This window comes from Dipteris shenzhenensis, chromosome 19 (genome assembly GCF_047967505.1).
Source record: "Dipteris shenzhenensis isolate YYH24624 ecotype China chromosome 19, Dip_SZ_1.0, whole genome shotgun sequence".
Taxonomy (NCBI): Eukaryota; Viridiplantae; Streptophyta; class Polypodiopsida; order Gleicheniales; family Dipteridaceae; genus Dipteris; species Dipteris shenzhenensis.
This window is the reverse complement of record NC_141614.1, coordinates 1,080,995-1,095,586: the sequence shown is the minus strand read 5'-3', so window position 1 is coordinate 1,095,586 and position 14,592 is coordinate 1,080,995. Positions and strand designations below refer to the sequence as shown.

At 41.6% G+C, this 14,592-nt stretch overlaps 1 protein-coding gene across 1 annotated transcript; it reads right to left on the bottom strand.

The window, feature by feature from the left end:
- Window positions 1–637: 637 nt before the first annotated feature.
- LOC147889894 (uncharacterized) lies at window positions 638–3,371 on the bottom strand. Its single transcript, XM_087390971.1, has 4 exons — window positions 2,701–3,371; window positions 2,444–2,564; window positions 1,313–2,302; window positions 638–1,180 (listed from the first exon to the last, which is right to left on the bottom strand). The coding sequence occupies exons 1-4, from the start codon at window positions 2,985–2,987 to the stop codon at window positions 734–736; spliced, it is 1,845 nt and encodes a 614-aa protein (XP_087247097.1). The 5' UTR covers window positions 2,988–3,371; the 3' UTR covers window positions 638–733.
- Window positions 3,372–14,592: the final 11,221 nt, after the last annotated feature.

Genomic DNA, 14,592 nt, shown 5'->3' with positions numbered 1-14,592 from the left:
CTCGCCGCTTTTAAGGGCCTTATGTCATGGAAGGGAAATACGTAAGAACTAGCTATTTTTGTTATGCTATGCAAATGCACCATGGGAAATATAAGAAAAATAGGTGGGAAATAGGATGGGACCAAGGGAAATAACACTCCATGCTCTAGACCTCAAGGTGCTATTTCCCAAACTCTTAAGAACCATTCATGTGACATTTTCTTTATAGCATGTCTCATTTTCCCTCGGATCATTATGTCATGCATCAAAGGAAAAACATCGAAATTAGGCTCTTCCAAGGGAAAAGCATCCAAAATAGCCATCATTATTTCCCCCCTTTTTCCCCTCCATGACATAAGCCCATAAGGAGCAGTGCTAACAAAGCCCCAACTCTTGCTTGGTTTCGTTACAGCTTCGTAGGTACATACACGACAATGCTTTTTTTAACAATGATAGACGATTAATCCTAGGCCATGAGAAGGACTACTCTTAGAAATAGTATCCTTGATCTTCTCCGTTCAAAATCGTCTTTAACAACAAGAAAAATGCCTTAAAATAATGAGCTCAGCAAATTTCAACCAAAATGGGCAATTGTTCAATTGAACCGGAGTTCACACTCAAATAATCGATACAACTACCAAGAGAAGGCCTCTAATACTTTGTTTATTCACCGCGTGAATCCTAGCTAAACCAATTCTGCATCAATCGAATTGGAAGCCCTGTGAAGAAAACTGTAACCCAACCACCCTGAGCATTATTCCAATGTAAGACTATCACAATCATCGCTACCCTCGTGGTGACTGACGAGAGGAGATTCAGAACCAAGTAACCTTTCGATCCCCCCTTTAAAAAGCTGCAGCGTCTCCACTGCATCATCCCTATTATAATCAGGACTAGAGAGCCAGCTGCTTAGTTTCCTTTCTTTGAAAATAGAAAATGCAGAGTCAGGCTTTATTGCAGCAGATGCTTTGCTACCCTTTTCACTGACGACTTCATCACCGAGTTCGCTGCCTTCTGGGTCAGGAAAAATGTTCACGCTTCGTTCTGAGCTTGCGTCGTTGCTGCTAGCAGTCATTGGAGAATCTCCTGTAGAAAAAGTGGAAGGACCTTGTCCTTTGCCAGATCTAACACTATAGAGCGATGACGTGGGGGCCTTGGCCATGAAGGAACGAAAACTACTTGCTGTGTTTTGTCGGATGTCCTAGACATACAAGAGAGATTGGTGAAAGCAATTTAAGAACGTAAAAGGGGGACTGTTGATGAGGATAGCTACACAATGAATCAGAGGCCTTTAAATAAAAACATCAGCAGAAAATGGAGAGAACCAGCATACCGTTTGTGTCAGTCCCATATCAAATGACTTTTTAGATAGGTTCCTACGAAATCCCGATGATTCCCGTACTGATGAAATACTGGACTTTATATCTCGTAATGTTGGAGTCGGTTTCAAGGGCTTCTTTGCATGAGAACCCCCCGCATGACGTTGTTCCTCGTGTGTGGAGAGTCCAGGCTTCCTTTTATCTACCATGGCTAGCGTCCCGCCTGTACTTTTGACCACCTTACCGTTCTGATGGACGGTTTTATCACAGTTTTGAGAATCACAGGAAAGACGATCTCTTGTTACAAGAGATGAGCTCGAAAGTGTTCCGTTCCTTATACCTGCATCAGGTGCTTTGGCCTTTATAGGTCTGTCTGCAGGTGTTCCTCCCATGTTAGATCCTACAGATGAGCTCCTCGAATTAGAGAGGACATTTTGTGAAATTCCTGTCCTGAGGTTGGGCGGTAGCTCCTGGGAGAATCCAGTCATAGCTGCAGGCTGCCGAGCTCGACTTCCAGGGGTGGGCGAAGTTGCGCGGGAAGAAACAGCACTTTTGCATGGTGTACCCAAGGAAGATGACCTCGCCAATGTAGTGGGGTGGTTACTTCGGTGAAGACTTGGAGTAGAAGGCTTTCTGATGGGTGTTGATGGTCTAGACAAGCTTATGGAATGGTTGGAGGAAGGGTTGGAAACCCTCCTAGAAGAAGATGACAAGCGCAAACCGCCATCTGAGCTCGACGTGGAATGTCGTGGTGATGCTACCGGACCAGAGCGTGTTATCACAGAATTTGAGCTTTGCGTCCATGGTCGTGCAGCTTCATCTGAAGCCAAGGCGGCAGGCCGAGCCACTGAAGTAGATTTCAAATGCAGAGATGCTTTGGAAGTTGGTTTGGACGAGTTTGAAACGGAGGGACTTGCAGAGGATTGCAAGAGCAGGTTCCTGCAAAGAACTCTTATGGATGGTTGTAATGTGGAATGAGGCTGATCTGACTTTGAGCTTCCCATCTATAGACAGCCACGACATGGATGATTTTGCTTGTAGTTGAACAACAAAACCATTGATCACACGCAGAACAAAGGTTGGAACTGCGAAAACTAGAGAGGGAGTTTCGAGAGCGTAAATCAAAAAGGTCGGCGTGCACTCACCCTGGATGCATTGGAAGGGGCTAGCGATCGAAGGGAGGGCGCAACATCGAGCGAGAATCCAGGTCTGGGAGGATGCGGATCCAGAATGGGAATGGGAGGCGTGTCCGGGGGTGTCAAGAGCCTGCAAACATGGTGCAAACACTTCACAATCGGTGAAATGCAACGCAACATCGGAAACCGGTGCAAGCAACATCCGGAAAAATCTCCCGCATTTTCGATTGAATCAAGATTTGATAGCAAGAAAGAGGACTTTTCACCACTCATAATCGTTTCTGTCCCAATCCGAGTTGAAGATATCTTCCACAGCTTTCTTCCTGGCGGGAGTGCAATTGAGAATGGGGTACAAGGATGAATCTGCACACGTTTCTCCTCCTCCTCTTCCTTGTACTTGTCTTTCTTCTTCGACAAGCGAGTGTGTCAAGTTGTTACACTCCCGCTCTCGTTTCTGCAGGTCGTGGAATAGGAACAAATCATCGTCCCTGTCTCTCGTGTCTCTCATGGAGGAGATGCTCAGACTGCAGCCTCGCCTGTGCTGCTGCTGCATTGACGACTGCAGTACTTTTTTGCTAGCCTACCACTATTTCATCATCCTGCTCGCACGCTGCAGCTCTCCGTCTCTGGGCCTTTCAAGCCTCTCAACTTTCGGAGGCACCAACAACGCTGCGAGCCCCATTCGCCCCTTGTTCTCAAAGCTGGAGGCCCAACTTGACTAACGCGCAAGCCCTGCCTGTCCCTCTCGCGCGCGCGCGCTCTCTCTCTCACACTACAGATACGTGCACTCCCGTACACTCCCACTCTGTAGCGTGGTGTCTAACGACGTGCTCTCGCCCACGCGCTACCGAAACGGAGTGTGATGAGCGCGTGGCCCTGTGGGAAGCGGACATGTGCAACGTGCTGAACCTGGAGAGAGTCGGGAAGGGATGGGATGGTAGGAGGAGAGGAAAGTCGAGAGGGGAGGGTGTAACTAGAACATTCATACGTATTATAGTAGGTGCCACGAGGTTGTCCTCGTATGGTATTATTATATGTGCTAGCCAATAAGCTGAGCGTATTTAAGGCGCATCAATTCCATTAACTGGCCGCCCATCATCTGCTGCTACTATCAACTCCCGTGGCTCACAACCTAGTCCAAACTTCAAACAAGGTTGACATACTAACTTAGAGTATACATCACACGTAAGAGGACCTCCCGAGTCCCCACGCTGCTCATATTGTTGAAACTTGAGATGTGCAATGCTCGGCGGAACTTAGCATTCGAGCGGACGTCCCCATGAAAGCTTTATTAAGTTGAAAATGGCATTTATGAAGCCTCTCAGAGATTCGGTAGACTATTTCAGCAAATGGCAGGGAGGATAGAAGGACTTGTGAGCCAATGAGAGTGTTTGGACACTAGAGGGCTGAACCAGAATAGCTCCAAACATCCCTCCTAGCAGCTCAATGCTACATTTCAGCATTAAGCTAAAGGTGGGAACACACTTTTGGGCTGATAGTGGGACTAGGCTAGCCCTCCTAGCCCACACAAGGAAGCCCTCTAATAAAATGGTGTTTACTTGCACACACATCACAAAAAGTGTATTTGGGATTCATGGCGTAGGGCCTTTTCCTCATCGGTCTAATGTCATCCATGATCAAGATAGTAAGTTGCATGACCTTGGCAGGCATGGACACATCACTTTTTATGAGGATGACCAGATGAGAAAAGAAAAAACACCATTTTGCCCAAAACAAGAGCCTTGGAACTTAGAAGACATGCTTTTAGGGGAATACGAGCATGACCACATGGAACATGGAACAATGAAACTCCTGCAATTAGCCAGAGATCTGACTGCCTATTCAAAGGCTCTACAACAACTTAGATAATGACATCAAGCATGATTAGTTCAAGCCCATTTATGGCTATTGTATTTTGGGAGGTCAGGCAAAATCTTTTTGTGTATAAGAGCGTGGCCACATGCAACGCGATTTGGGAGAGTTGGGAGGGTTTGGCAGAGGAAGATGCTTTTTAAGGCATCCCACCCAAAAACTCTTGAACAGTCATTGCAGCAATGAAACGGAGATAGACTGTTGTCTAGCGCATTGATGATATGCCTTGAACTCTGCAAAGTGGGAGGATGGAGGGTTTGGCAGTGCCCAAATACCCTCGCTATTGGACCTTCAAAACCTTCCATTGGGACCTTTGTGCCTAAGCCAGTGTGCCCTACATTGCCCTACAGCCCAAACCCGTTGATCCATGTGGCAAGGAGCGCAGCTTTTCTTGAGATCTAAAAATGGAGGTGCAGCAGCAATTCAAGGGAGGTTTGGAGGGTTTGGGGGGTGGCATGTGGCCGCGCTCTAAGAGTGAGGTACCCATCTTGTCGAAGGCTCTTATTGTAGAATATTTTTGCCTATTAATGTAGATCATAGGGTATGTAGTTCTTGTTTCATTAATGCAAAGTGCTTGAAGGTTGTCGTCATTATTTAGTTCAAGATGATGGGATACCAATGATCACGTGTTTAGAGTTTGTATAATGGTGAGTCTTTGTCCAATTTTCAAGGCATGGTATATTAAATTGCCAAGATGCTGAGGTCACAAGATTTGGAGAAAAGAGGTTCACAATCTCATTCAAAACACCCTCAGAGGCCATATCAGGTATTATGGTTTTGCAGTTCCTTATAAAGCTCTTGAGAAGTGTCTGAGCAAGCAAGGAGTTGAACATTCCCGTCTTTCAAAATGATGCGACTCAAGCAAAGAAGCTATCAAAACAATTCATACAATTCTAGAAAGCTACATAGACAATTCCATAAGTCTTATATGCCCATGAGCATTGAAACAAGAAAACTATCAACAAGTAAGCTATCAAATAATATGAAAGGATATGGCAAAGAAATCCTTCAAGAAAGCTTTCTTCAATGCTTACTTAATGTATGAATGTTATTTAGTAAGTTGACCACGAAGGGAATCATGTACATGGCAAGGGAGGGAGTGGCAAGCTAAATAACATGTCTACTATTAAGTAAGCATTGAAGAAAGCTCCATTTCGCATTTGATACAAGTGTCTACGTTAAAATCATTGGATTTTAGCGGGTTAAAGAGGTATAAATTTAGTTTGCTATGTACTCTTGAGAGTGCTATGTACATGATTCCTTGTCGTGGTCAGCCAATTGGATCGAAAGATAGACTTTATAATGTTAATCCTTGTGCACAATGGACTATTCTTGCTACTTGCTAGTTATATTGGGCATTGTGTTCTCGCAATGATGTAGTTGCCTATTTGTATTTCTTTTGTAACAAGAAATATTGCAGTCCAAGATGGTTCAATGTGTTCCTTTTATAATTGTATTGTTTGTTGACCTGTTGTATTGCTACAAATTTGTATTTAGATGATGGTCATTGTATCAAAGTTTGTTGTGCCTTTAAATGTTGGAACTACTCCATTAACAAGGCCATTAGTTGTATTGTAGTTCCACGCACGCAACTCCATGAGCATTTCTTTTTTAAATTTTATTTGTTTATGAAGTCTAGCAGCCTTGCTAGGGTCATTTGACAAGGAGAATGATTCAGGAAAATTTATATGTCTTAGGTCTTTGGCATGGAAAATGAAGGTTTCACCACTTGTTTCTGAGAGACATGTTCGTTGTGCTTACTAGTCAATTTACTTGTGCAAAACAAATGTGGTAGTGTCAAGTCATGCGGTTTAGGTTTGTAGCATATGGACTTAATCGCGTCGATGTCTTTTTGTTCTTGTGTGTTTGTTCTAAATTGTTCAAAATGTCAATGAATGTTGGATCATATTGGCGCATGACAATTATAGTTGATAACATTTGACATGATCCTTCTAGAAGTTTTTCTTTAGGGGGATTCTTTTGTAAGAATACCCATTTGTCCCCCATACAGATGGTAATTGGAATAGGTCCCCCATTATAACAACATCTACACCTCCAAACAGAAGGCTAGGCATGTGCTTGATATCACATAGGTGCTTGTCAACAAATTTGAAGATTCTTTTTCCGATTAAAGATATTTCATCATCCAAGATGATTGTTCAGAGTTTAGTGTATTGTTTTGTTAAGTTGTCTAACTTCTTAGTTGCCAATTGGGGTATTATTTTGCAATTTATAAGTATAGCTAATGTGGAGTGAAGCGTTGTTCCATTGATGCTATAGGTAGCCTTCCCAGTGAATGCCATTTTCAATATTTCAATCTTGAGAGGGTATGCATCAAGCTCATTGTTGTATAGGCAAAGTAGGTGTTGGACAAGTATTCACATGATTGTGGTTTTCCCTGTACAAGCTCCGCCTCTATTAGTAAGAGGTAGATTAGTTTATGAAGGTAATTTCTTTTCTTCCATATTATGACATTAAATATGTGCCTATGTACTTTGTTGAGCATTCATATTTAAGAATAATGATCTTCTATAGAGGATAAATTTTTTCGATGAGTAAAGAAGTTGAACGTATTATTCTTTTGAATGCTCTTATTTTTTTGATTCGGGGTAGATATGCTGATTCAATCACAGCGTTGTCCATATAGTTGTGATTTATGACATCTGCTATGTCAGATGGATCTAATAGAATTACATTGTTGAATGTATGTGGCCAAATGTTGTTGTTTGCTTCTATTGCCAATTTGTGAACCTCATAGTCGAAATTTTGCCATAGGTCACTAGGCTCTTTCCTAGTATGTATGTTGTAAGAGTAAGACTTCTTGTGATCTTGAATATAATAGTGATGTCACATCTCTACAATTTCTCATTGTCACTGTCCTCTTTCCATTATGATCATGTTGGTTGAATATACTTATTAGAGTTGAAATTCCTCTTCAGATACCATGGTTTATTACTTCCATGCACATTTTGAGTCGACTTCATGCCATTGCTATCTCTTAGTATAGACTTGCACATGCATCAATGGATACTAGAGCTGGGTGATTATAGAGTGAGCATTATTGCCTGGTGTGTTTGGAGATCTAGATGCATATGACGGCACCCAGTACCACCTTGCTCATACCTTGGCCAATACAATCCAATGGATATTTGGTTGAGCATGTAGGGATCTTCTAGGACTAATTCGATCGAAATGAGGATGAGAATCTCATAGAGTGAAGAGGTTGTTGTTTCTTCTTGCAGCCAATCATAAACATGATTTAGCATTTCTAGCCATAGTCTTGGTTCTTAATAGGTTTTTAATTTGCTCATGTAAGACCATTTTAGTAATTTTGGGACAATCCCTTAATTTTGGGATGAATTTGATCATCTCTGTCTACTCTCTCTCTCTTCTTATTTTGCTCTTTTGCCACCCTACACTACAAGACATGGGCCTCTTTTTGACGCTGTCTACCGAGGCTTTGTGGGCGTGGGCACGAAGATCGTCGGCGATCGATTGGCAGGCGTGGAAAGTGTCGGTGTAGATGTCAAAATCTCAATCGGTATGGTAGTCGGTATGTATGTCGATATAGATATCGATATATACCGACCCCTATACCGACATATATATTGACTACTACCAACCCTTCCACTGAGCTTTTACCGACGCTTGCATATCGACGTTCTTACATAACGTCATTTCCAAGGGTCCCAAAATAATTTTGGACCACAAGTTTGGTCATTTGAAAGATAAAAAATATAAGAGTATGTACACCAAAATTGAGATCAAAACACTCATATATTGATAGTGAACTTAACATACAAATTAATGTACAAAATGTCACTATAAAAATGTGATGGTCAAATTACACATAGGAAGTCTCGTTAATGTCAAAACAATGAATCAGTAGCATTTACATTGACGACTTCATCTTGAGCCAAGTCTTGCGCACCAAATATGTCTATCTCAAGGTTTACATAAAATTGATCACCTACATCATCATCCCCTATTGTATGTCTATCTAATACTTGATCCTCTAGTTCACCGGCCTCTAGTTCTCCCTCTTCTTCCCCAAAGTCGTGATCTCCACCTTCCTCCATTACAATGTCGTTATTGTCACCTTCTTCATGGCCCATATCGTCATCTTCATCCTCTTCCTAGATCCATCAACATCATTATTTGGATCTTTGTTGGAATATGGTGTCATGAGCACATAATTAGAGGTTAAGGTATGGTATAGGAAAGGATTAAAGTAGCCACCCTAGGATGTGGACTACATGATGTGGAGATGTGGATTAAGGATATCCACAAGGAGAGATGTGGATTAGAGGATCCCACAGGTGTTGACTATTCAAAGCGCTCTCTCTATATAAGAAGCCTATCATGTATTGTTGATTATTCACATTACAATAGATTGAGTGTTTGCTACCATATGTCTCTCTTATGGTGCTTTGATCCTCCTTGATCCCTCACTTTGACATGGTATCCAATGGTACTCCCACTCCCTTCATGAGTGATAAGCCCTCCATTTGAGGCATCTTCTTTATCTTGAGAGTTTCATCTTGTAGAGCTAGTCTTCCTCTCCAATTCAGTTCAGAAAGCTTGTCATTCCGAGCTATGGAGAGAGAGATTGGGGCTCCTTCTATAAGATGGAGAGGTTCAGTGTGATGGATTCTCCGAGAGAGATGAAAGAAGAGGACGCTCAACATTAGGCTTCATCATAGCTCCAAGTCGCCAACCCAGAGCTTCAACAGCATCCTTCAACACCGTTTGATTTGTAGCGCCTTGCTACCGCCCAGCTCAATACACTACCTTGAGTCTTCTGCATCAACAGCAACAAGGCAGTCACCTCACACGGCTCCTCATGCTTGACACAATCTGCCAGCTCCAACCGATAGCAGCCTCCCATTTCTCCATTAAACCTGTAGCTCCTTGTGGATGCCTTAGCTTCTCCTATGAGCCACCAAGCACAATAGACTAGGCAACAAAGTCTCCAACTGAAGTTATGCTCGGCTTCCACGATTGACTACCTCAACAAACGGCCCACCTCCAAGCAACCTCCACAAGCTGAGCGCTCCTACAATGGCAGGCAGTCAACGCTACAACCCGCAAGCCTGACCTAATAAGCTCCCGCCGAAGCTCCAACAGAATGCAAGCATTACCACAGCTACTATGATCTTCACGAACGAGCTAGGCTCCTGCGTTGTTTTGCCCATAGTCTCATGCGAGCCTTTTTTCAGCTTATCAGTAGCTTATAGAGTCTCTAGAAATCATTGACACTGCGCTTTAGCGACGCGCCCTATTTCACTGCAATAATGAAGAACAAACATTGTTCAGTAAAACATCAACGAAGTGTTACCATTGTGAAAGGATGGGTCACTATCAAAGCGACTACAGATTGAAGAACAAACCAAAGTGTCACCATTACAAGAAGCTAGGACACAAGGAAGAAGATTGTAGATTGAAGAACTAGCAAGTCAACTACATGGAGTCATCATCAAGCCAGGAGAAGAATCATAAGAATAACGTGTATGGAGAAGCAAAAGCCTTTCCACCTTTAGCCTATATGCTTGTAATCAAACCTGACCACCTGAGAGTAGCCATATAAGCACCCAGGGGAGTATTTGATCTTGTAACTCACATCTGACCACCTTGCAGTAGCCAAAGGATCATCGCACCAAGGGGAGGTGTTGGAATATGGTGCCATGAGCACATAATTAGAGGCTAATATATGGTATAGGAAAGAATTAAAGTAGCCACCCCAGGATGTGGACTACATGATGTGGATATGTGGATTAAGGATATCCACAATGAGAGATGTGGATCAGAGGATCCCACAGGTGTTGACTATTCAAAGGGCTCTCTCTATATAAGAAGCCTATCATGTATTGTTGATTATGCACATTACAATAGATTGAGTGTTTGCTACCCTATGTCTCTCTTATGGTGCTTTGATCCTCCTTGATCCGTCACTTTGACAATCTTCTGCCGGCATCTCTATATCCACATTCTTATCTTCAAAAAAATGTTTGTTTCAAGAAGCGACTTGGACCATGTACCACCATCTTGGATCCAAACGATCCGAATGAAAGACCACCTATGTTGAAGATGAAAATTAGGTGCTAGTAATTATATTCATTTATGCTTAAGTATATATATATATATATATGAACATCTACCAACATTTGTTTGAAAATGAAGATATTAGCTTTTAATCAATTCATTAGTATGTACCTGTTCACAATGCTCTGGAAGAACAAAAGTATCACTTTCATCGGTCCAAGGTCTAGTGGAGTCAATGGCAAAGAAACCATTGCTATCTCTCCTAACTGTAGCATTGGGACCATTGCAGATAGTTCTAAACCATTTGACATCAAGAATGAAAATACTAGAGATCGTCTGATGTCACGTATGGTCCCACAATAATCTAACTACGAGGAGATAAGATTGGTATCAAAGGGACTTGCTTGGCTATCTTGTACAAAGTTAGCCATTACTCCACAATCATATGTGACTCTCCTTGAATCGACGCGTTCCACATGAAAATTCCGTCCATGTGACCACAATGCACTGTACTTTTTGTACTACAAAAGAACATGATTAAAGCAATGAGGATGCATTTTGTAGCGATTGTGATCATAAATACCAAAACTAAGTAGAAAAATAAAAAATGAACATGTGGCATACATCCGACTGCAATCTCTCTCTCTCGATCGGTTACATCCTCTCCATCATCTTTGGCTTCACGAAGAGCTTCTTGTAGCCAATCATGGGACGTGTCTGGGGAGAAGAGCAAGGTCCAGTGGATATGGCACCCTCCACCTGTGCATGACTCTAAATATCATCCTCTCATTTATTATTTTTGCTTTGGCCTCTTCATATCTCTCCACCCATCTTTGCATCTCAGGACTATTGTGGATTCAAAACTTATTGAATCTCTCTCTTTCCTCTTTGCTCATATTTCTTTCAGCCCCTTTACCTTAGGAAACCTTCGCAATGACACGATCATCATCCTTGATGTTCCAAGCATGTGGCATATTGGGATCCATGGATGCAAAAAACTCTGTGATGTATACTGATGACTCTTGCACAACACTACTACGCACGGTTCCAATGGTTAAGTGCCAACATTTAGTGCGTGTAGTGTGCTAATCATCGGTACATACAGCGGGTTTAAAAAGGTCAGTATATACCGACCTTTTATAGAAGTGTAACAGGTCGGTATATAAAGACAATGAGACACTTTCCTATACCGACATTTTATAGAGTGTTTTTCCCTACACCGACCTTTAAAGAGAGTGTTTCCCAATGACAAATAATTTTCCTTTTCATACATGTTTGATCCTTTGAAAGAATAAAAACAAAATATCATGTACATCAAGTTTGAAGCTCATATATTCATGCCCAAGTTTGAGATGAACAAAATCAATCAAGAGCATTTACATCAACAGCTTCATTGTGAGCTAAGTCTTGTGTGCCAAACAAGTCTATCTCCAACTATATACCAAGTTGATCTCCTCTATCATCATCGTACTCTGGCATCGTATGTTCACCTAAGACTTGATCTTCTTCAATAAAGTCGAGTGATTCTTAATTGTCATCTTCTTCCTCAATATCATGATCTCCAACTTCCTCATATACGATATCATTATGTGCATCTTCTTTTTGGCTCATATTGTGATCTTCATCTTCTTTGTTAGATCCATCTGGATCAATTGGATCCGGCATTGGTAGTGGCATCTCCATATCTACATCTCTATCTTCAAAAGTCTATTTACTTCATGGTGCAACTTGGATCATGTACCACCATCTTGGATTAGAACGATTCGGATGAAAAACCACCTATATTGAAGATGGGTGTCAAATGCTATCAATTATATGAATTTATGCTTAAGTACATGTACCAATTGATCTTTAAAACAAAAGCATTCGATTAATTAAATCATTAGTATGAATCTGCTCACAATGCTCAGGAAGAACAAAAGTATCACTTTCATCGGTCCAAAGTTTGGTAGTCTATCACAAAGAAACCACTACTGTCTTTCCTCACTGTAGCATGGGGACCGTTGTAAATAGTTCTACTCCATTTTACATCAAGAACAAAAATACTAAATTGTCTTAAATCAATTTCATAGATTTCGTGTATGGTCCCATAATAATCCAACTGTGAGGAGAGAAAAATTAATATCCAAAGAACTTGCTCGACTATCTTGTGTGAAGTTAGCCATGATTCCACAATCATATGTGACTCTCTTTGAATCGATGCGTTCCACGTGAAAATGTCATCCATATGACCATAATGCATTGTACTTTTTGTACTATAAAAGAGCATCATTAAAACAATGAGGATGCATCGATTTTATAGCGTATCTTGAATATAGCATTTCTAACATCTTCTTGTAAAAGTACCCTTTCATTGTAATTGGGAGGATGAACTATCCAAGCAACTAAGAAGTCATGTAAAAAATATAACATAATCATAATTACACTAACGCATCACGATTATTGGTACTTTAATCCTACATCTTAGAATGCATGTAAGACCCTATGCCAATCATGGGACTTGAGCCCACTAAGCTTATTGTCCTTTGAAAATGCTCCTTTCAAGCAACGCATGTACCCTTCGAAAAGAGGCAATGTCCACCTTGACGGCCCATCCTATTCATAGTGCGCAAGTCTTATCGCACTCTTCTTGAGTCTTTGTCACCAACTAAGTGTGCCCAAATAGTAGCCCCCACATTCTTGACAATATGCATGGGATCCAAGAGATGATTGATTTGTAATTGCAAAAAGGAAGGTCATGAAAGATGGTAGCCTCTTCATACCAGGAGGAGGCTCCTCTCCATTCACCCTCCAAGCTTGAATCCAGTCACTTGCCTTCAAATATGGTGGTGGTGGATCAAGCTGGCCTTCATGCATGAGATGGTCCAGCAGAAGGTATCGAGCATACCTTCATAAACCATTTTCCTCATATGTTTGGAGTGTTGTGCAAGTGCACTGAAACCCTTCCCACAAATAGGACAAGCATAGTACCCACTTATTGCAAGTCTTGCATGAGTTCATGAATGTGTTAGTATAAGACATGCGCTAGAAAGAGAGTCATAAAAGTATCATTATACATGTAAAGACACAACCACGTACCTACGCACTCTCCATACCCTGGGTAGTCATGCATGGTCCACATCAAGATTTCTCTGACCAAAATGTCATTGGTATGTCTAGGAGCTCTAGAAATATCAAAGAGCCACACTCCTCTTCATAAGATCCATAACTTCTCTATCAAAGGTGCCATGTACATGTCCATATTTTTTGCCTTGTTTCCCTAGCACAAGCAGTGCAAGCATGAGGTGTGCCTTCTTTTTTGTTAGCCATGGTGGGATATTGTAATTCACCAAGTCTATAGGCCATGTTGACCAAGATGTCGAGCATAACCCGAAAGGGTTCATGCCATCCTTGGTGAGCCCAAGATGCCACACTGATTGTCTATGTGCTTTAAAGTAGCACAATTTGCAGTGCTGTATTCTTACAATGATGGAAAAGTATCTCAAGACCTTTACTGGGATGTGCTCACCCTAAGTCATCTCTATATCATTGTTCCCCACACTTTGGACAACTAGCCAAATCTCCATGCTCATGAGACAAAAGAGAATACAATCATTATGACAAGCATGGATGGTATCATAATCCATACCCACTGTTGTTAGCATCTTCTTCGCTTCATCTCTTGATGTGGGCATGTCTTGATGTGGGCATGGTATTTGGTGCAGGAAACATCTTCTAAAGAAACCTATCACAATTCAAACATACATAGGCTTCGAATAATGAGAAACCATGATGATTCACGCTTCGAATGATGAGAAACTCTGAAGATTCTCAAAACAATCAATATCCAAATTATGAGACAAATTAATGTAAGAGCTAACCTCGTTAAGGCCGAGAAACTTGTATCGGACCACCCATACTTTACTTGTAGATTCAAGATTGGGAGACAAGCCCGTAGTTTTAACATCCTAGCACCCTCATACAACCATGTTGATTGCAACTCTCGCATATTGGCCTTAGACTCGGACATCACGTGTACATGTGATGTAGTGCTCCTAAAAATAGAATCCACCATGTCCACCATACCATCGTCATCATCTGGCACATTCAGGAGACTATCCTCCTGCTCAAAGTGTGAAGGTATATGTGCACCCTCGCCACCCTCCTCATCATGTCTTAAAGTTTCGTGTAAATATAAGATCTTGTCTCAATGTTTCATGTAAAGTACGCATGCAATATTAATCACAAACTAAAATAGCATTGAC